General features: G+C 47.1%; 1 protein-coding gene across 1 annotated transcript in view; it reads right to left on the bottom strand.

Annotated features, from left to right (window-relative positions):
* LOC126426710 (alpha-mannosidase 2) overlaps window positions 1–23,754 on the bottom strand; it is an 813,563-nt gene that overhangs the window by 399,389 nt on the left and 390,420 nt on the right. Inside the window, exon 3 of the mRNA XM_050088631.1 lies at window positions 8,138–8,310. Coding sequence (XP_049944588.1) covers window positions 8,138–8,310 — 173 coding nt within the window. The remainder of the gene's footprint in view (window positions 1–8,137; window positions 8,311–23,754) is intronic.

The raw sequence follows: 23,754 nt of genomic DNA, 5'->3' as shown, positions 1-23,754 counted from the left end.
AGTGAAAAAATTTTTATTTTCAGACAATTATCAAAGTTCAGGCACTCACACACAATCAACTTCGCTCTCCAAAATTCCAGGACATGTTCAGATTTGCTTGGACATATGCAGGATTTGACGGTCTACACACGGAAAAATTTGAAAACTTTAAAAACATAGCTTTTGACAGAGCACAGGGAGAATTGTGCGACTGTGAAACTGTTGCATTCATTTGTTGCAGTTTATGTGACAAACTCTTATGTTTTAATCACTTTCTTGGGAGTGATTATCATATCCACGAGAAAACCGAAATCGGGCAAGGTAGAAGAATCTTTTTACCCATTCGCCAAGTGTACAAGATAGGTGGGTCGACAACATATTCCTGTCATGTGACGCACATGCCGTCACCAGTGTCGTATAGAATATATCACACGTGTTTTCCTGTGGAGGAATCGGTTGACCTATGACCTTGCGATCAAATGTTTTCGGTTCCGATTGGAGAGGCACGTCCTTTCGTCTACTATCGCACGGTTTTGCGGTGCGGTCGCAAAACACAGACACTAAACTTATTATAGTGAACAGAGACGTCAATGAACGAACGGACAGATCATAACTATGCAAAAATAAAGAAAGTAAACTTTTCACTTGAGGGAAGACTTGAACCAAGTACCTCCCGTTCTACAGCTGCTGACGCTACCACGGGACCACGGCGCTCTTGAGCTCAGACTATCCTTGATGTTGGCTATCTTGGGCATGGACTACTCAGTTTATATATTTTGCTTATTTTTTTCATAGTTCCACACAACGTCTTCCTGTTTTCTCAATTGATCTGCGTTCAGTTTTTCAAGGCCTATCCACTGTGCCAACTTATAACTAAATCTGAGGGGGGTGCCATGGGGCGGTTCCCTTGTTAGAAGGAGAGACAGCATTGGTCGTATTTTTTTGTTTTATTAACCGCAAACTCGATTTTCGGTCACTTCGTGACCACCCTGAGTGCTGTAATATACAATTTAAATTGGTAGGTACTGGTGTCAACAAGCTTTGAGCGATCACATAAACTCAGGAGAGTGCTTCAGGAGCCACTCCGTAGCAGTTATGGACGTGTGTGGTGTTGCATTGTCGTGCTGAAATTGTGCAATTCCTTCGGAATGCACAATGGACAAGAATGGATGCAGGTGTTCAGACAGGATGCTTACGTACGTGTCACCTGTCAGAATCGTATCTAGACATATCATGGGTCCCATATCACTCCAACTGCACACGCCCCACACCATTACAAAGCCTCCACCTGCTTCAACAGTCCCCTGCTGACATGCAGGATACATGCATTGATGAAGTTGGCTCGATACCCGTATACGTCTATCCCTAGTTTATGTGATCGAGTTGTCAGCCCGCCACAATGTCGTACCTATCAGCCCGAGTTCGATTCCCGGTTGGGTCGGAGATTTTTTTCTCCGCTCAGGGACTGAGTGTTGTGTTGTCTTAAGCATCATCATTTTATCTCCATCGACGCGCAATTCGCCGAAGTGGCGTCAAATCGAAAGACTCGCACCCGGCGAACGGTCTACCCGACGGGAGGCCCTAGTCACACGACATTCGCATTTTAGCAACACCAGCTCCCTTGAACTGGCCACCAAGAACTCCTGACCTCACCACACCTGAGCACTCGCTGTGGGCAGTCATTAGGGCGTTACGCTACAAACGAAGAACAGGACAATGCTGTAGACGATGCATTTCACACTATGACATCGGACATCCCGCCGCGCGGGATTAGCCGAGCGGTCTAGGGCGCTGCAGTCATGGACTGTGCGGCTGGTCCCGGCGGAGGTTCGAGTCCTCCCTCGGGCATGGGTGTGTGTGTGTGTTTGTCCTTAGGATAATTTAAGTTAAGTAGTGTGTAAGCTTAGGGAATGATGACCTTAGCAGTTAAGTCCCATAAGACTTCACATACATTTGAACATTTTGAACCGGACATGCTGAAAAATATGTCAGGGAGACCGCGTAGGCGTTCAAGAAATGGTTCAAATGTCTCTGACACTATGGGACTTAACATCTGAGGCCATCAGTCCCCTAGAACTTAGAACTACTTAATCCTAACTAACCTAAGGACATCACAAACATCCATGCCCGAGGCAGGATTCGAACCTGCGACCGTAGCGGTCGCGCGATTCCAGACTGTAGCGCCTAGAACCGCTCGGCCACTGCTGCCGGCATGTTGTAAATATACTGCCAGTTTTAGAGCTGTAGATTTAAGTACTGATTTATTATCAGATATTGTGTATGTCAACAATCTAGTATCCAGTTTATCCCCCTCAGATCAAAAATTGGAAGCAGAAGGATGCACGTTCACTCTTGGCGATAACCACTTTGCAAACAATGGTAACTGCATATAAGTGGCAAAATAAAAGGCGTCGCGTTCACCGTTCGGTTTCGTCACGTATCGGATTTGCACGGAACACTTCATATCGACTTTCCTGTTTTTCTTTCTCATTTCTCGAAACGCCAGCGACCTGGCAGTTACAGTGTCAAAATTGCGTGGTGAAGCTAAACGTTGCAGTTCCTGTTGATAACGCCCATTATTTCCCCCACACACGTGTCCGCCCAGTTCAAAGACCCATCTCGTAATTTAGGTTTTTCATCATTTTAACTTGTTTTTTAACGCAACTTCTGTACTATTTCTTCACATCGGATGTGTAGCTATTCAATTTTCACCCCCCCCCCCCCTCCCCTCCACCATCCGAGTGCAATCGGACTTCTTCCTAGTGCCACGCCGGCCGCTGTGGTCAAGCGGTTGTTGGCGCTTCAGTCTGGAACCTCGCTGCTGCTACGGTCGCAGGTTCGACTCCTGCGCCGGGCATGGGTGTGTGTGATGTCCTTAGGTTTAAGTAGTTCTAAGTCTACGAGACTGATAACCTCAGATGTAAAGTCCCATAGTGCTCAGAGCCATTTGAACCATTTGATTAATTCTGAGACTCTCTTTTGCATTATTCGTTCAAAGGAACATATAATCAATGTATAGGTAAATAAAAGAATACTTAGTCTATCCACCGTTCGCTACTTTTCTTGAAAAAGCGTCGAAAATTTGAAGTACGTAAGGTTCAGTATCGTTACTTGGATATGGATGTAATAAGAGACATTATACTGTGTACTTGTGGACATCACATTTCCGCTGCAAGCTAGAAACAGTCGAGGAGCCCTCACGAATAACGTTGTAATCGGTTCGCTGTGACGAGAAAAATCGTTTCAGTGGTTGCATACACGTTATCAGCATTAATAAACTAATTATACAACAGGCAACACAAATGAAAACAATGTTCGGTATTATTACGAAAGTAGAAATATCCTGAAAGAGTGTGGTGATTAGATATGTTTAATTTGTTGAAATGTATTGCTGACAAAGCCATCTCTACTTTCATGACAGTGTTTTTCAAACTCCCACTCGCAAGGCACACATGGCTAGTTTCTGCATTCCTTTCCGTCGTCAGTCCGGAACGACGTGGCCGCTACGGTCGCTGGTTCGAATCCTGCCACGGGCATGGATGTGTGTGATGTCCTTAGGTTAGTCAGGTTTAAGTAGTTCTAAGTTCTAGGGGACTGATGACCTCAGATGTTAAGTCCCATAGTGTTTAGAGCCATTTGAACCTAGTGCCACCTATACTTGGTTCACACAGTAAAAAAGAAAGGTTGGACGTGATGTAAGCTCAAAAAGTAGCAAGACTCCCTCCCACAATGAAAGTAAAATTATGTTCTACAACAATTTTATAAGAACAAATTGAAATACGAGGGTAATCCCAAAAGTAATGTCTCCTACTTTTTGTAAGTTCATAGAACTGTTTATTTCTACAACGGTTTACATCAGTTTACAGCTCGAACATTTAGCTATTTTTCGACATAATTTCCATTTCTGTCGATGCATTTTTGTAGATGCTGTGGCAGTTTTTGTATGCCCATGTTATACCAGCTCGCCGCCATGCTGTTCAGAAAGTTATGAACCTCTTCTGAACCTCGTCGAATCGCTTTCCGGCCAAACTTTTAACCTAGGGAATAGGTGGTAGTCACTGGGCGCCAAGTCAGGACTATAAGGTGGGTGGGTGATTGTGTTACACTGAAACTGTTGCAGGAGAGCAACGGTTTGCCCAGCGATGTGTAGGCGAGCGTTGTCGTGGAGAATGTGTACGCCCTTGCTCAACGTTCCGCTTCTCCGGTTCTGAATCGCCCGTTTCAGTTTTTTCGGAGCCTCACAGTACCTGGCAGCGTTAATTGAGGTCCCAGTAGGGATAAAGTCGACCAACAATACCTCTTTCCGATCCGAAAAAACTGTTGTCATGACTTTAGCGGCAGAATGTGTTTTTGGTTGAATTTCCGCGGCTTTGGCGAAGAAGGATCCCGCCACTGCCGTGATTGTTGCTTGGTCTCAGGGGTAAAGTGGTATGCCCAGGTTTCGTCACCCGTGACAATTGAATCCAGAAAGTTGTCCTGTTCGGCTGCAAGGTGGTGAAGAAATGTGCAGAAAGCATCGACTCGTTGACACATGTGGTCCTCAGTCAACATGCGTGCACCCATCTTGCGCACACCTTCCAGTAATTCAATGTTTCCGTTAAAATTCTGTGGGCGGTGCTTCGGGAAACCTCGGGAACCATCGTGCAGAGATCATCCAAGGTGATCTGCCGATATTCACGCATGCTTTGCTCAACCTTCAACATTGTCTCCTCAGAAATTGTCGGTCTCCCGCTCCTTTGTTCGTCGTGAATTTCGGCCCGACCAGCTGCAGACTCTCTACACCACTTTCGGACATTTTTGACATCCATGCGGGATTCGCCATACACTTCCGTCAATTGGGGATGGATTACAATCGGCGCAGTGCTGTTTGCGTTCAAACAACGTATAACTGCGCAAAATTCGCACTTGGCGGTAACATCCAACGGAAGCTCCATTCTCTACGGCTGCCAAGCCAAGACTGAGCGCCTCGGCGCGGCGTGCGCGTGTTTACGCACAACGAGTGGAGCACTCTTCATAACAGTGTGACCAACTGCCACACAAACAGAGTTCTGTACTTACAAAAAAATATGCGATCTTAGTTTCGGGATTAACCTCGTATTTACCGGAAATTAGGGAAAAATACAATACGAAAAAAATATCGGCAGTCATTATTGCCCTTTCGATATATCTATGTACTAGTGCGGGAGATGTCGTCTACATACCGGGTGATCAAAAAGTCAGTATAAATTTGAAAAGTGAATAAATCGCGGAATAACGTAGATAGAGAGGTACAAATTGACACACATGCTTGGAATGGCATGGGGCTTTATTAGAACAAAAAAAAATACAAACATTCAAAAAATGTCCGACAGATGGCGCTTCATCTGATCAGAATAGCAATAATTAGCGTAACAAAGTAAGACAGAACAAAGCAAAGATGATGTTGTTTACAGGAAATGGTCAATATGTCCACCATCATTCCTCAACAATAGCTGTAGTCGAGGAATAATGTTGTGAACAGCACTGTAAAGCATGTCCGGAGTTATGGTGAGGCGTCGGATGTTGTCTTTCAGCATCCCTAGAGATGTCGGTCGATCACGATACACTTGCGACTTCAGGCAACCCCAAAGCCAATAATCGCACGGACTGAGGTCTGGCGACGTGGGAGGCCAAGCATGACGAAAGTGGCGGCTGAGCACACGATCATCACCAAACGACGCGCGCAAGAGATCTTTCACGCGTCTAGCAATATTGTGTGGTTCTTATAAAGCCCCATGTCATTCCAAGCACGTGTGTCAATTTTTACCTCTCTATCTACATTATTCCGTGGTTTATTAAGTTTTCAAATTTATACTGACTTTTTGATCACCCGGTATATCGATATTTTTTGGAAATCATAGGGCCACATCGACATATCGATATTTTATCAATAGCCATAATGCAGATAGAGAGGGGCATGCGGTGAGCACACCGCTCTCCTGACCGTTGTCAGTTCACGAGACCGGAGCCGCTACTTCTCACAAGGGAACATCCCCATCACAGCCCCCTCAGATTTAGTTATAAGTTAGCACAGTGGATAGGCCTTGAAAAACTGAAAACAGATCAATCGAGAAAACAGGAAGAAGTTGTGTGGAACTATGAAAAAATAAGCAAAATATACAAACTGGGTCGTCCATGCGTAAGATAGGCAATATTAAGGGCCCTGTGAGGCGAGGAGCGCCGTGGTCCCGTGGTTAGCGGGAGCAGCTGCGGAACGAGAGGTCCTTCGTTCAAATCTGACCTCGACTAAAAATTTTGCTTTCTTTATTTTCGCAAAGTTATGATCTGTCCGTTCGTTCATTGACGTCTCTGTTCACTGCAATAAGTTTAGTGTCTGTGTTTTGCGACCGCACCGCAAAACCGTGTGATTAGTTGACGAAAGGACGTGCCTTTCCAATGGGAACCGAAAACATTTGATCGCAAGGTCATAGGTCAACCGATTCCTCCACAGGAAAACACGTCTGATATATTCTATACGACACTGGTGACGGCATGTGCGTCACATGACAGGAATATGTTGTCGACCCACCTAACTTGTACACTTGGCGAATGGGTAAAAAGATCCTTCTAACTTGCCCGATTTAGGTTTTCTTGTGGATGTGATAATCACTCCCAAAAAAGTGATGAAAACATAATAGTTTGTCACATAAACTGAAAATAAAAAGTTAAAATTTTCGGTCGAGGGAAGATTTGAACTGAAGACTTCTCGTTCTGCACCTGTTCACACTAACCACGGGACCACGGCGCTCCTAGTCTCATACTGCCCTTAATAGTGCCTATATTACACATGGACGACCCAGTTTGTATATTTTGCTTATTTTTTCATAGTTCCACACAACTTCTTCCTGTTTTCTCGATCGATCTGTGTTCAGTTTTCCAAGGCCTATCCACTGTGCCAACTTATAACTAAATCTGAGGGGGGTGCGATGGGGAGGTTCCCTTGTCAGTCAAGTAGCTCCTCAGTTTGCTGCACAAGGGCTGAGTGCACCCCACTTGCCGACAACACTCGGTAGACCCGGACGGTCACCCATCCGAGTGCGAGCGTGGCCCGACAGCGCTTAACTTCGGTGATCTGACGGGAAGAAATAATAAACAACCGAACGTAAAGGTCTACATCTGCGCATTCGCAACAGCTTGGTAACAAAAGATGACAACTGGCGGACGACAAGTACTCGGGGCCAGTTTTCTGTGCGCCACCCTGCAGGGCGTCAAATGGTTCAAATGGCTCTGAGCACTATGCGACGTAAATGCTGAGGTCATCAGTCCTGTAGAACACGGCATCCCAACCTTTTCAGCTGGTGAACCCCTTCTTCAGTCGAAAATCAGTGGCGGACCCCTAGTCAGTCAATAGCACAATAACTTTAAATTTCAGAGCGAAACCCATGGGAACCGAAAGCTTCTTAATGCAAGTTCCATGTCCCAATGACCCCCCCAAAGTATCAATAGTGTTTGGTTTAGAGATGAATGAAAACTGACTTATGAAATAAATAGTGCACTGACAAAGCAAGTTTAACATTTAATGATGCCTGGGGCCGCATACGTGCCAGCGAGCTCTGTGATTGGTCGACAAAGCTCGCTCCGCGCATGCGTAAAAGGTTTCAGCGCATCTAGCGCCGTGAGCCGGCGCACAAGCGACCCCCGTATTGTTGCGAAACAGTCGATCAGAGAAGCCGCATTCTCCCGAAGTAAACTGTGTATGCGTTCTCACTTAGGGACCGCAAAGGCTGCTTGGGAATGCGACCTGAAGTAAAAGTAGGCATGGTTTTCACACGAAAAAAAAAAAAAAATACTGATGAATTTGATTTTTACGTTTTTATTCAATAATTTTACTCATTATTTTACACGATTTCGTGAAGGCCGCGGACCCCCAAGAAAGAGCCGGCGGACCACACGTTGGGAAGCCCTGCTCTAGAACTTAGAACTACTTAAACCTAACTAACCTAAGGACAACACACACACCCATGCCCGATGCAGGATTCGAACCTGCGACCGCAGCGGTGCAGACTGTATCGCCTAGAACCACTCGGCCACTTCGGCCGGCTGCAGGGCGTCCTCAGCTGTGCTATAGTTGCGCCCCCTCCAGCTGGAACCAGTGACGGCTGCTGGAGAGAGGTAAGGGACGAGAAGCAGGTGTACTCACGTCTCCCACCACTGCGCGAAGAAGGCGATCTCGGTCCACATGAAGGTCATGTTGCGCAGCGCGGGCAGCTTGTCGGCCATGTTGTTGAGGATGTTGCGCGTCTGGTAGTGGTAGTAGCTCTCGAACGTCTTCAGCCAGCCCGGGTCGTTGTGCGAGTGCGGCACGATCACCACCTGCAACAACAACAACAACAACAACACTGTCAGTCCGAAGGCACTGGAGCGGATTAATCGTATTCGGGGCAATCGATTTCTCCTCTGCTCCGATTCTCTTAGTGCCTTACGATCACTGCAGAATCTCTACCCGACTGAGGAGATGGTCCGGCTGATACATGATCAACTCTACCTGCTCCAACGGCGGGGTATGGAGGTGTCCTTCTGCTGGGTACTTTCAGCATTGCAGCGCGTCAGCAACCGTAAGTATCGAAACAATTACGAAAAATCCGCCTCGATTGCACAAACCACGTGGTGTTTACCTAGGTTTCAGCGTGGGTAACCACGCCTTCTCCAGAACAAATATAAAAAAAATGGCTCTGAGCACTATGGAACTTAACTTCTTAGGTCATCACTCCCCTAGAACTTAGAACTAATTAAACCTAACTAGCCTAAGGACATCACACACATCCATGCCCGAGGCAGGATTCTAACCTGCGACTGTAGCGGTCACGCGGTTCTAGACTGCAGCTCCTAGAACCGCTCGGCTACCCCGGCCGGCCAAATATAAAACAGCTTGCCTAAATAGTCATAGTCAAAGGCTAAAATCAGCACCTGCAGCGGCAAGACCCCAGACTTCGGTGGAGAGCCTGTGACCATCGTACGTTGGCTGGGGCGAGGCAGCACACACAGGGTTGAGATAAGTAACATTATTGACTTGGTACATATGTACCTCTTATTTGTAAAAAAATTTTATGGTGTCTTGCCGCTGCAGGTGCTGATTTTAGCCTTTGACTGTGCCTATTTAGGCAAGCTGTTTCACATTTGTTGTGATGAAGGCGTGGTTACCCACGCTGAAACCTAGGTAAACACCAGGTAGTTTGTGCAATCGAGGCGGATTTTACACAATTACTTCTGCTGGGTGGCTGGTTATGTAGGAATGTGGGGCAATGATCAGGCCGGTCGGGCTGCCGAGGAGACCCGCAGAGAGCAGGATGTGGTCCGGTGTCCTATTCCCTCGCAGTCTGTCATTTCTGCGCTCCACAGGAAGTGCACGGAGTTGTGGGAGGAAGAATGGCTGGCGGTGACGGCCAAGAAACTGCGGCTGGTGAAGTCAACAACTCGGCCGTGGCGTTCCTCCTGCCGGGTGCTCAGGCGAGAAGAGGTGACCCTCACACGTCTTCTGCCCTCTCACACATAGCTTTCTATTACGGCGGGAGGATCCTCCGTTTTGTGATGCTTGTGGTGTGCACATCTCTGTCCAGCATATTTTAATACACTGCGTTTTATACCGTGATGCAAGGGCGGAAGCACAAGTTGATGGGGATCTGCCTTCTGTTTTAGCTAATGATGAGACGTGTGTGTCTAGGGTTTTTAAGTTTTGTGATGTGTCTGGACTCTGGCCTAAACTTTTAGGCTGGAGGTTTCAGTGTATTGTAGAGTGGCTGGCTCTTCCGTTTTTTCCTTGCTGCCAGCCAGCCACTTCCATCTGCTGTATTGTTTTAGCTCCCTCTACCACTTTCTACATCTACATCTACATCCATACTCCGCATGCCACCTGGCGGTGTGTGGCGGAGGGTACTTTCAGTACCTTCTATTCCAGTCTCGTATTGTTCGTGGAAAGAAAGATTGTCGGTATGTCTCTGTGTGGGCTCTAATCTCTCTGATTTTATCCTCATAATCTCTTCACGAGATACACGTAGGAGGGAGCAATATATTGCTTCACTCATCGGTGAAGGAATGTTCTCGAAACTTCAATGCCCGTACCGAGCTACTGAGCGTCTCTCCTGCAGAGTCTTCCACTGGAGTTTATCTATCATCTCTGTAACACTTTCGCGATTACTAAATGATCCTCTAACGAAGCGCGCTGCTCTCCGTTGGATCTTCTCTATCTCTTCTATCAACCCTATCTGGTACGGATCCCACATCGGTGAGCAGTATTCGAGCAGTGGGCGAACAAGTGTACTGTAACCTACTTCCTTTTTTTTCGGACGGCATTTCCTTAGGATTCTTCCAATGAATCTCAGTCTGGCATCTGCTTTACCGACGATTAATTTTATACGGTCATTGCATTTTCAATCACTCCTAATGCTTGCTCCCAGATAATTTATGGAATTAACTGCTTCCAGCTGCTGATCTGCTATATTGTAGCTAAATGATAAAGGATCTTTTTTTCTGTGTATTCGCAACACATTACACTTGCCTCCATTAAGATTCAATTGCCATTCCCTGCACCATGCGCCAATTCGTTGCAGATCCTCCTCCATTTCAGTACAATTTTCCATTGTTACAACCTCTCGATACACCACAGCATCATCTGCAAAAAGCCTCAGTGAACTTCCGATGTCATCCACAAGGTCATTTATGTATATCGTGAATAGCAACGGTCCTACGACAGTCCCCTGCGGCACACCTGAAATCACTCTTACTTTGGAAGACCTCTCTCCATTGAGAATGACATGCTGCGTCCTGTTATCTAGAAACTCTTCAATACAATCACACAATTGGTCCGATAATCCATGTTTTACTGCGGACGACATGCTTCGTCCCACGCTTCGGTGTGGGTAGGCGCATGTTTTTCAAACCTTGCTACCTGGTCTCACGTTCTGTTTTATCTTCCTGTTCTGAGCCTTTTCTTGACACCCGTCTCAATCTGTTACTAAGCGGGCGCTGAAGACCTTGCCGTCGTGCGCCCTTAAAGCCCTCTCCATCCATCCATCCATCCACAGTCCGCTCTCAAGTCTGGACTCACAACACGCCACTGCCAGCTTAATACCTCTCGAGAGCACAGCTACACCAACAGTGACGGAAAAAAACCGCAGAACCAAGAAGGAGCTGTGCGACGTAAACGAAAGTTGCTAAGCGTGGATCTACACCTGAAAGATGACGTCTGTTCAAATTTTGCGCCAGTCACATAAGAGATGCGCTAGTAGCGTCGCTATGAGAACGCAGATCAGGTTTGCTTTAAATACACGCTGTACCGGTCGTAAGTGTTAGTTACCTGACGTGTTGAGTTGATGTTAATCAAGAATGCGTTTAAGACGACAAAGACGCCACTATGAACACCTCCCTGTGTTGAATGGGGCCGCCTAAAAGGGCTACGAGAAGTGGTTGTTCTTCTGCGACACTGCAGAAAGACTTGGCAGGAATGTGGCCACAGTACATGACTGCTGGTAGCGATAGTCACGAAAATGATCGGTCGGAAGAAGACCTGGCTCCAAACGGCCACGTAGCACTACCGAGAGGGAACAGCACAGTACTCGCCGTGTGGCTCTGGAGCGCCGTACTGCATCTGCAGCAGCAATCTGAGCTGCGGTTGGCATCACTGTGACACAACGCACTGTTTCAAACCGGTTACTTCAAGGACAGCTCCGAATTATATGCCCTCTATCGTGGATTCCACTCACCCCAAACCACAGCCGTTTGCGACTTCACTGGCGTCAAGGGAGAGCTCATTGGAGGAGAGGCTGAAGTCTGCTGTGTCTTCTGTTGAAAGCTGGTTCTGCCTCGGTGCCAGAGATGTTGTGTAGGAGGAAGCCAGTCGGACACCAGCAACCAGCATGTCTGCATTCTAGACACGCTGCACCTACACCTGGAGTTATCCTCTGTGGTGCGATTTCGTATGACAGCACAACCCCACGCCCCCTGATTCCAAATTTGTACGTACACTACTGGCCATTAAAATTGCTACACCACGAAGATGACGTGCTACAGACGCGAAATTTAACCGACAGGAAGACGATGTTGTCATGTGCAAATGATTAGCTTTTCAGAGCATTCACACAAGGTTGGCGCCGGTGGCGACACCTACAACGTGCTGACATGAGGAAAGTTTCCAACCGATTTCTCATACACCAACAGCAGTTGACGGGTGTTGCCTGGTGAAACGTCGTTGTGATGCCTCGTGTAAGGAGGAGAAATGCGTACCATCACGTTTCCGACTTTGATAAAGGTCGGATTGTTGCCTATCGCGATTGCGGTTTATCGTATCGCGACATTGCTGCTCGCGTTGGTCCAGATTCAATGACTGGTAGCAGAATATGGAATCGGTGGGATCAGGAGGGTAATACGGAACGCCGTGCTGGATCGCAACGCAATCGAATCACTAACAGTGGAGATGACAGGCATCTTATCCGCATGGCTGTAACGGATCGTGCAGCCACATCTCGATCCCTGAGTCAACAGATGGGGACGTTTGCAAGAACAACCATCTGCACGAACAGTTCGACGACGTTTGCAGCAGCACGGACTATCGGCTCGGAGACCGTGGCTGCGGTTACCCTTGACGCTGCATCACAAAATGGTTCAAGTGGCTCTGACCACTATGGGACTTAACTTCTGGATCATCAGTTCCCTAGAGCTACTTAAACCTAACCAACCTAAGGACGTCACACACATCCATGCCCGAGGCAGGATTCGAACCTGCGACCGTAGCGGTCGCGCGGTTCCAGAATGTAGCGCCTAGAACCGCTCGGCCACACCGGCCGGCGCTGCATCACAGACAGGAGCGCCTGCGATGGTTTACTCGACGACGAAACTGGGTACACGAATGGCTAAACGTCATTTTTTCGGATGAATCCAGGTTCTGTTTACAGCATTACGATGTTCGCATCCGTCTTTGCCGACATCGCGGTGAACGCACATTGGAAGCGTGTATTCGTCATCGCCATACTGGCGTATCACCCGGCGTGACGGTCTCAATCACCTCTTCCTTGCATTGACGGCACTTTGAACAGCGGACGTTACATTTCAGATGTGTTACGACCCGTGGCTCTACCCTTCATTCGATCCCTGCGAAACCCTACATTTCAGCAGGATACTGCACGACCGCATGATGCAGGTCTTGTACGGGCGTTTCTGGATACAGAAAATGTTCGATTGCTGCCCTGGCCAGCACATTCTCGAGATCTGTCACCAATTGAAAACGTCTGGTCAATGGTGGCCGAGCAACTACTCTTGATGAACTGTGGTATCGTGTTGAAGCTGCATGGGCAGCTGTACCTGTACACGCCATCCAAGCTCTGCTTGACTCAATGCCCAGGCGTACCAAGACCGTTATTACGGCGAGAGGTGCTTGTTCTGGGTACTGATTTGTCAGGATCTATGCACCCACATTGCGTGAAAATGTAATCACATGTCATTTCTAGTAAAATATATTTGTCCAATGAATGCCCGTTTATCATCTGCATTTCTTCTTGGGGTAGGAATTTTAATGGCCAGTGGTGTAGGTATGCGCGCGTACTCGAAGGCAACGGATAAGTCAGAATTTGGAAGCAATCGGTGAAGAGTTTAGGGAGATTGAAGATTTTGGACAAACGAACATTTACGTGTTTATTTATAGAGATGTGAGCAGTGCTGAGGCGAATGTCGCGGGTGACGGGACGTGGCGGTGTGTGTGTGTGTGTGTGTGTGTGTGTGTGTGAGAGAGAGAGAGAGAGAGAGAGAGAGTCGACGTAACGGTGGCACCGCAGTTACACCGCGGCCCTCGAGGCAAATGCCCGTTCCTGCGCGCCTCCCGGTGCTGAATTTAATAACGCGGGCCAGCAATAAGAGCGCAATTCCAGCGTCCGCCTCCCGGCCCTCTCGTTTCACTTCTGTTTTAACGCGCGGCAGTTACGCGAGCACCGCGGTACCCCCCGCTATTCGAGCTGGTGTCCGCGATTAATTTAGGGCGAGCTCGCGGCGCTGCAGACCTCAGACATCAGGGGGTTACACTCGCACCAAGCGCGGCACCGCAGCACAATCCATTACTGCTCCACTTCGAAATTAAACGCTTGGTTCAATTCATTCTTTCCCATTTGAATACAGGCTGTAGCAGGGTCACCTAGATAGTGGAATGACAGCTAGTCAGACACACGGACGGCGCCTGTAGTATCAGTGAGTGTGCTGTCCCTGAGTAGAATGGGGAAGGCGCGCGATCTGTCAGAGTTTGACCGAGGGCAGACTGTGATGGCCCGGAGGCTCGGCAAGAGCATTTCGGAAACTGCACGACTTGTCGGGTGTTCACACAGGAGTGCTATGGTGAGTGTCTTCAATACGTGGCGAAGCCAAGGTACGTCCCATTAAAGATATCGGACGTCATAGGCTGGGCACGGGTAAAATACAGGGAGCGAAAGGCTATTTACAATTTGTACTGAAACCAGATGGCAGTTATAAGAGTCGAGGGACATGAAAGGGAAGCAGTGGTTGGGAAAGGAGTGAGACAGGGTTGTAGCCTATCCCCGATGTTATTCAAAATGGTTCGCATGGGTCTGAGCACTATGGGACTTAACATCTTAGGTCATCAGTCCCCTAGAACTTAGAAGTACTTAAACCTAACTAACCTAAGGACATCACACACATCCAAGCCCGAGGCAGGATTCGAACCTGCGACCGCAGCAGTCCCGCGGTTCCCGACTGCTGCGCCTAGAACGCGGTGTTATTCAATCTGTATATTCAGCAAGCAGTAAAGGAAACAAAAGAAAATTTCGGAGTAGGTACTAAAGTGCATGGAGAAGAAATAAAAACTTTGAGATTTGCCGATGACATTGTAATTCTGTCAGAGACAGCAAAGGACTTGGAAGAGCAGCTGAACGGAATGGACAGTGTTTTGAAATGAGGATATAAGATGAACATCAACAAAAGCAAAATGAGGATAATGGAATGTAGTCTAATTAAGTCGGGTGATGCTGAGGGAATTAGATTAGGAAATGAGACACTTAAAGTAGTAAAGGAGTTTTGCTATTTAGGGAGTAAAATAACTGATGATGGTCAAAGTAGAGAGGATATAAAATGTAGACTGGCAATGGCAAGGAAAGCGTTTCTGAAGAAGAGAAATTTGTTAACATCGACTGTAGATTTAAGTGTCAGGAAGTCGTTTCTGAAAGTATTTGTATGCAGCGTAGCCTGTATGGAAGCGAAACGTGGACGATAACTAGTTTGGACAAGAAGAGCATAGAAGCTTTCGAAATGTGGTGCTACAGAAGAATGCTGAAGATTAGATGGCTAGATCACATAACTAATGAGGATGTATTGAATAGAATTGGGGAAAAGAGGAATTTGTGGCACCATTTGACTAGAAGAACGGATCGGTTGGTAGGACATGTTCTGAGGCATCAACGGATCACAAATTTAGCATTGGAGGGCAGCGTGGAGGGTAAAAATCGTAGAGGGAGACCAAGAGATGAGTACACTAAGCAGATTCAGAAGGATGTAGGCTGTAGTAGGTACTAGGAGATGAAGAAGCTTGCACAGGATAAGCATGGAGAGCTGCATCAAACCAGTCTCAGGACTGAAGAGAACAACAACAACAACAGGCTGGGCAGACTGGTAAAACAGGACAGTCGGCGATCTGGGACAGAAATAACATCAGACTCTAATGGTGAGCAGAGAAGAGTGTGTCTCAACACACAGTGCACCAAACACTCCTAATGATGGGCCTCCTCAACCAATGAGTAAATGTTAACACCACGACATCAGTCACTACGACTGAAATGGGCGTGTGACCACTGACATTGGATGTTGGAGCAGTGTAGAGGACTGCACAGCCTGATCAATCCCGATACCTTCTCTATCGTGCTGATGGAAGGGGGCGAATCCGTCGTCTTCCAGGAGAACAGCACCTTGACACCTGTAGTGCTGGTGAACATTAGTTAACGCATTACACGGTGGCGCTAACACACTGCTTTCGTCTTCACTGTCATTTCTCAGTTTACTTTGGAGCCTAGTATTACGTTTTTCACACGCCATAATTGTCACAATATTTCACACGATAACACAGAAAAGCACAATCTGAAGAGCAAAAATAAGAAAACACATTAACATAGCACTGAAAATAATATCTAGTTAATTGCAAGCGCAGCTACGAAATACTTGGTGCAAATCTACGTGCATGCCACAACTGTTTTACTGTACAACAATGAAAGACTGCAACTACAAAGGAGATTCTGTGGTGTCACCGCCAGACACCACACTCGCTAGGTGGTAGCCTTTAAATCGGCCGCGGTCCGTTAGTATACGTCGGACCCGCGTGTCGCCACTGTCAGTGATTGCAGACCGAGCGCCGCCACACGGCAGGTCTAGTCTAGAGAGACTCCCTAGATCTCGCCCCAGTTGTACAACCGACTTTGCCAGCGATGGTTCACTGACAAAATACGCTCTCATTTGCCGAGACGATAGTTAGCATAGCCTTCAGCTACATCATTTGCTACGACCTAGCAAGGCGCCATTATCATTGGCTATTTATCTTGTGATGCATGTACCGTTAGCCCGATGTTCACCAATTATGGATTAAAGTTAAGTATTCCAGAAGCTCCGTACTTTTTTTTACTAGACTGAATTCCTTTAACCGTTCCAGACCTCACGTCAGCCTGCGTGAGCTTAAGCGCGTGCCTTTCGGCTACCTCCTAGTGGCCAAGTCACAACAAAAACAATAGCTTTTTGGTTGTCATATTTTTTTCTGCTTTTAAATGATTTAAAAATACATTAGCTGTTTGGTAACCGACACACTGCCCCACTGAATACTGCTAATGAAGGTACGAGCATACGGAACAGGCTCCCAGATACGTGCACCGTTCCAGCAAGGAGGGTAGGAAGTCAAACGGGCCGACTTGTAGCAGGAGAGGCATCACAGGACATATTAATTTCCACTGTCTACACTTTTACAAACAAATTCATAGCACTTTGTCAGCAGGACCGGGAAGGATTCACACTCATAGCAGTGGAAGTTCAAAAACATAACGAAATAATTTTTTTACACGTGAAATTTCATCATTTTTTCACTTACTCTTGGCTTCATTTGTTGCTATAGGTACACATTTCTTCATAAGTAAGAGATACTCTTCGATGACTTTTGCACAGCATAGAAACCACACTTACAGGTGTATGAAACTCTTGAATTTTCCAAATCTATTAAAAATACGGTGATAATTAACTATAAAATATGAGTTTTTTGTAAACATGAAGTTTAAAATGTAACAGCTCATTCATTTTTTCATGAATTAACTAAGTTCGTGACTTTCACACACCAGCCGGCCGGAGTGGCCGAGCGGTTCTAGGCGCTTCGGTCTGCAACCGCGCGACCGCTACAGTCGCAGGTTCGAATCTTGCCTCGGCATGGATGTGTGTGATGTCCGTACGTTAGTTAGGTTTAAGTAGTTCTAAGTTCTAGGGGACTGATCACCTGAGATGTTAAGTCCCATAGTGCTCAGAGCCAATTTTTTTTCATACACATGTAAGTATGGTTTGTATGTCGTGAAAAATACATCGAAGAATATCTCTTACATATGAAGAAATGTGTATCTACAGCAACAAATGTAGCCAATAGTAAGTGAAAAAATGATGAAATTTCACGTGTAAAAAAATTTATTTCGTTATGTTTTCGAACTTCCAGTGCTATGAGCGTGAATCCTTTCTCTGGCTCCATTTGCGTATGCGACAACAAAGGAATGACCGGCACTGGTGAAGGTATCCGCCCCCCCCCCCCCCGAAACAGGAACCGTACGTGAGTTTGCGGAGAACGTACGTATGTCGACGCGGTCGCTTTATGGTGCGTTTATCACAGTGTGGGTGGTGGCAGCGGTGTCGTCATGCCGGCAGAATGCACCCCGCAGGCCAACTTCGGAACTCAAAGGAGATCAGAGGCGGGGCCAACAACAAAAAAATACACCTTCGCAAGTGCGGCCCAGCGGGCGACTTCACAGGGCCGCGCCGGTCAATATTGTTAAGTCCGCGGGAAACGCTAGGCCGGCGAGCCGTCTGGAGCCGCAGGCCTGCCAACATCCCCTGCCAAAATCACCCCGCACGCGCTTATAGGGGCCAGGCCACCGCTGAGAAACAGTTCGATCTGGGGATTTTCGCCGGTTTCTCTTCACCCTTTCTTTTTTTTTTAGATTTTCTCTACTGCCATTAGCCCTGTCTCGTTTTTAATTGTTTTATCGGCTTTCGGATTATCTGCTGTAGACCCTCAGACTTCGAAAACAATATAATAATTCCAATTCCAACAAAGCAAGTGTTCACAGATGTAAATATTACCGAACTATCAGTTTTAACGTGACCAACCTTCATTAACAGTGTTTCATAAAATATCGATAGTAAATAACTTACATTTGAAATGAAAACAAGAATTTGGCGAGCGATATACAGGGTGGTCCATTGATCGTGACCGGGCCAAATATCTCACGAAATAAGCATCAAACGAAAAAAACTGCAAAGAACGAAACTTGTCTAGTTTGAAGGGGGAAACCAGATGGCGCTATGGTTGGCCCGCTAGATGGCGCTGCCATAGGTCGAAAGCATATCAACTGCGTCTTTCTTAAATAGGAACCCCCATTTTGTATTACATATTTGTGTAGTACGCAAAGACATATGAAAGTTTTAGTTGCACCACTTTTTTCGCTTTGTGATAGATTGCGCTGTAGTAGTCACAAACATATGGCTCACATTTTAGACGAACAGTTGGTAACAGGTAGGTTTTTTAAAATAAAATACAGAACGTAACTACGTTTGAGCATTTTATTTCGGTTGTTCCAATGTGATACATGTACCTTTGTGACCGTATCATTTCCGAGAACGCATGCTGTTACAGCGTGATTACCTGTAAATACCACACTAATGCACTAAATGCTCAAAATGATGTCCGTCAACCTCAATCCATTTGGCAATACGTGTAACGACATTCCTCCCTAAAGCGAGTAGTCGCCTTCCGTAATGTTCGCACATGCATCGACAATGCGCTGACGCATGTTTCCAGGCATTGTCGGTGGATCACGATAGCAAATATTCTTCAACTTTCCCCACAGAATGAAATCCGGGGACGTCAGATCCGGTGAAGGTGCTTCGACGACCAATCCACCTGTCATGGAATATGCTATTCAATACCGGTTCAACCGCACATGAGCTATGTGCCGGACATCCATCATGTTGGAAGTACATCGCCATTCTGTCATGTAGTGAAACATCTTGTAGTAACATCGGTATAACATTACGTAGGAAATCAGCATACATTGCACCATTTACGTTGCCATCGATAAAATAGGGGCCAATTATCCTTCCTCCCATAATGCAGCAGCATACATTAACCCGCCAAGGTCGCTGATGTTCCACTTGTCGCAGCCATCGTGGGTTTTCCGTTGCCCAGTAGTGCATATTATGCCGGTTTACGTTACCCCTGTTGGTGAATGACGCTTTGTCGCTAAATAGGACGAGTGCAAAAAATCTGTCATCGTCCCATAATTTGTCTTGTGCCCAGTGGCAGAACTGTACACGACGTTCAAAGTCGTCGCTATGCAATTCCTGGTGCATAGAAATCCGGTACGGGTGCAATCGATGTTGATGTAGTATTCTCAACACCGATGTTTTTGAGATTCCCAGTTCTCGCGCAATTTGTCTGCTACTGATGTGCGGATTAGCCGCGACAGCAGCTAAAACACCTACTCGGCCATCACCATTTGTTGCAGGTCGTGGTTGACGTTTCACATGTGGCTGAACACTTCCTGTTTCCTTAAATAACGTAGCTATCCGGCGAACGATCCGGACACTTGGATGATGTCGTCCAGGATACCGAGCAGCATACATAGCACACGCCCGTTGGGCATTTTCATCACAATAGCCATACATCAACACGATGTCGACCTTTTCTGCAATTGGTAAACGGTCCGTTTTAACACGGGTAATGTATCACGAAGCAAATACCGTACGCACTGGAGGAATGTTATGTGATACCACGTACTTATACGTTTGTGACTACTACAGCGCCATCTATCAGAAAGTGAAAAAAGTGGTCCAACTAAAACATTTATATGTCTTTAGGTACTACACAAATATGTAAAAAAAAATGGGGCTTCCTATTTATCAAAAACGCAGTTGATATCCGTTTGACCTATGGCAGCGCCATCTAGCGGGCCAACCATATCGCCATCTGGTTTCCCCCTTCAAGCTAGACGAGTTTCGTTCTTTGTAGTTTTTACGTTTGATGCTTGTTTCGTGAGATATTTGGCCCAGTCACGTTCAATGGACCACCCTATGCAAATTTGGTATAGCGCAAACTAAGTTGACACTTGGCGCGGCAGCTGATGGAAATGGCCGCAGACGTATCTCCCACCTACAGTCGCTTCCATCAGCCGCCGCCCCGACTGTCAACTTAGTTTGCACTAAACTATACACACTAAAAAGTCCGTCCGGATGTTCATTACAGTGTCGTGTAAGAATGCGATGTAAACCCGTGGAGAACTTTTTGAAACTTTTGGTGACAACCTTACCACGTTAGATATTGCACATATTAAAAAATTCGTGGCCGGCCGCTGTGACCGAGCGGTTCTAGGCGCTTCAGTCCCGAACCGCACTGCTGCTACGGTCGCAGGTTCGAATCCTGCCTCGGGCATGGATGTGTGTCATGTCCTTAGGTTAGTTACGTTTAAGTAGTTCTAAGACTAGGGGACTGATGACCTCAGATGTTAAGTCCCATAGTGCTTAGAGCCATCTGAACCATTTAATATCAACCGAAAGTTCATTAATGTCTTGTAAAAATCTGAAGCAAATCGGTGAAGAACTTTCGGTGATTTAGGATTTTGAAGAAACCAACTTTTACACGTTTATTTATACAACATAGATTGGTACGATGTACCCCCAACCATACACTGTACAACGGGTTGAGGAGTATAGATGTTTATCTGGATGAAGGGGTAGACGGCGCGGTGTAAAAAGTAACAGTGTTTCGGCAATAAAACAAGAAACAGGGCAGCACAAAAAAGAATGGGCGCCTTTGAAAAACTAGCTAGGTAAAGGAACAGAACGGGGCTATGGAGGTCTGGCTCAACAAGCAATCTCGTTGGCGCGCCTCGTAAAGTTGGAGAGGATGCAACAGGGCTGCCAACGTCCCCCGCGGGAATTCTCCTCACCCCCCCCCCCCCCCCCCCCCGCGCCCCTTGCGCGCGGGACTCGAGATCACAACTCTTTCCTCGCGGAGAAGACCGTATGTGGGTCACGTGGCAATTTTCTTTCAGTCGATCGATTACACGCAATTCGTTCAAACAGTCCGGGCGACTTTAAGCCCGGTTGCCATCGGAGCGAACAGAGGCGAACGAGAATTCAATCTCGTGTAAGCGGTAGACGAACGCGGCAGAAATGCATTCGGCCCTGTTCGGTACGCACTCACTACTCTTTCAGCGGCCCATCAGAGAAATCTCGCGTCGCGTTCTTTTCGGCGCTAGCAGTATACAAACCTTTCCTCTTCTGTTTTTGTCTACTTCTCTTTCCGACATCAGCTGTATGACCGAAGGAGTAGTAAGAAGAGAAAGTAACGTCTCTGATGGGAGAATATATATCGGACAGGTGTTTATGAAAGATGTTTATATTTTATTAGTAGGATTAAGTAGGAATAACTAATATGTGTCATGTTGGAAATATTTGTGGTAGCAGGGAATGCCTGCGCCAGAAAGTATTGTTGGCGGGAGAGACCGCTCTTCGTTCGTAGGAAGTCAGCAGTATGCGAGAAGTGAAGCGAGTCGGTAGCAGGTCTGAAGCGAGAGGTTGAGAGGAGCGGTGTGCCTGCCAGCCACCAGTTATGATTTACAAGAGACTATAAACTGATGTGCAGAGACATCAGCCAACTATTATCATAAGTACACACTCCGTCTTCAGGCCACGAGTGTCCTACCGGGACCATCCGACCGCCGTGTCATCCTCAGGTGACGATGCGAAGAGAGGGGCGTGGGGTCAGCACACCGCTCTCCCTGCGTTATGATGGTATTCTTGACCGAAGCCGCTACTATTCGGTCGAGTAGCTCCTCAATTGGCATCACGAGGCTGAGTGCACCCCGAAAAATGGCAACAGCGCATGGCGGCTGGATACCCATCCAAGTGCCGACCACGCCAGACAGCGCTTAACTTCGGTGATCTCACGGCAACCGGTGTAGCCACTGCGGCAAGGCCGTTGCCAACTATTATCATAAGAGGATCTAATATTATTGAATAATTTTTTTTTTGAGAAACTCAAGACTACTGAAGGTATGTTTGCGCAATGCTAGTTCTAAGATTATTGTAAAAAGTAAGTCCCTTTTGAACGTTTGTAAAATCATTTCATTCTGAATATAATTAATTTTTGCCAGCAATATTGCAGTACTGATTATAATCCATCCCAAAAACCATCAACGTAAAACTTTGGAAAATTTTATTGTTGTCGAGAAAAGTTTAACTCTGGATTACATAACTTCAGTTAAATTAATTAAAGAATAACGTCAGCTTTGCTATTAAAGAATAATGTCAGCTTTGGTAATAAATACAACCACTTATCATGAAAACCGAGCGAGGTGGCGCAGTGGACTCGCATTCGGGAGGACGATGGTTCAATCCCGCGTCCGGCCATCCTGATTTAGGTTTTCCGTGATTTCCCTAAATCACTCCAGGCAAATGCGGGGATGGTTCCTCTGAAAGGGCACGGCCGACTTCCTTCCGCATCCTTCTCTAATACGATGAGACCGATGACCACACTGTCTGGTCTCCTTCCCCAGCCAACCAACTACACTCCTGGAAATTGAAATAAGAACACCGTGAATTCATTGTCCCAGGAAGGGGAAACTTTATTGACACATTCCTGGGGACAGATACATCACATGATCACACTGACAGAACCACAGGCACATAGACACAGGCAACAGAGCATGCACAATGTCGGCACTAGTACAGTGTATATCCACCTTTCGCAGCAGTGCAGGCTGCTATTCTCCCATGGAGACGATCGTAGAGATGCTGGATGTAGTCCTGTGGAACGGCTTGCCATGCCATTTCCACCTGGCGCCTCAGTTGGACCAGCATTCGTGCTGGACGTGCAGACCGCGTGAGACGACGCTTCATCCAGTCCCAAACATGCTCAATGGGGGACATATCCGGAGATCTTGCTGGCCATGGTAGTTGACTTACACCTTCTAGAGCACGTGGGTGGCACGGGATACATGCGGACGTGCATTGTCCTGTTGGAACAGCAAGTTCCCTTGCCGGTCTAGGAATGGTAGAACGATGGGTTCGATGACGGTTTGGATGTACCGTGCACTATTCAGTGTCCCCTCGACGATCACCAGTGGTGTACGGCCAGTGTAGGAGATCGCTCCCCACACCATGATGCCGGGTGTTGGCCCTGTGCGCCTCGGTCGTATGCAGTCCTGATTGTGGCGCTCACCTGCACGGCGCCAAACACGCATACGACCATCATTGCCACCAAGGCAGAAGCGACTCTCATCGCTGAAGACGACACGTCTCCATTCGTCCCTCCATTCACGCCTGTCGCGACACCACTGGAGGCGGGCATCACGATGTTGGGGCGTGAGCGGAAGACGGCCTAACGGTGTGCGGGACCGTAGCCCAGCTTCATGGAGACGGTTGCGAATGGTCCTCGCCGATACCCCAGGAGCAACAGTGTCCCTAATTTGCTGGGAAGTGGCGGTGCGGTCCCCTACGGCACTGCGTAGGATCCTACGGTCTTGGCGTGCATCC

Source organism: Schistocerca serialis, chromosome 11 (genome assembly GCF_023864345.2).
Source record: "Schistocerca serialis cubense isolate TAMUIC-IGC-003099 chromosome 11, iqSchSeri2.2, whole genome shotgun sequence".
Taxonomy (NCBI): domain Eukaryota; kingdom Metazoa; phylum Arthropoda; class Insecta; order Orthoptera; family Acrididae; genus Schistocerca; species Schistocerca serialis.
This window is presented reverse-complemented; position numbering and strand designations above follow the sequence as displayed.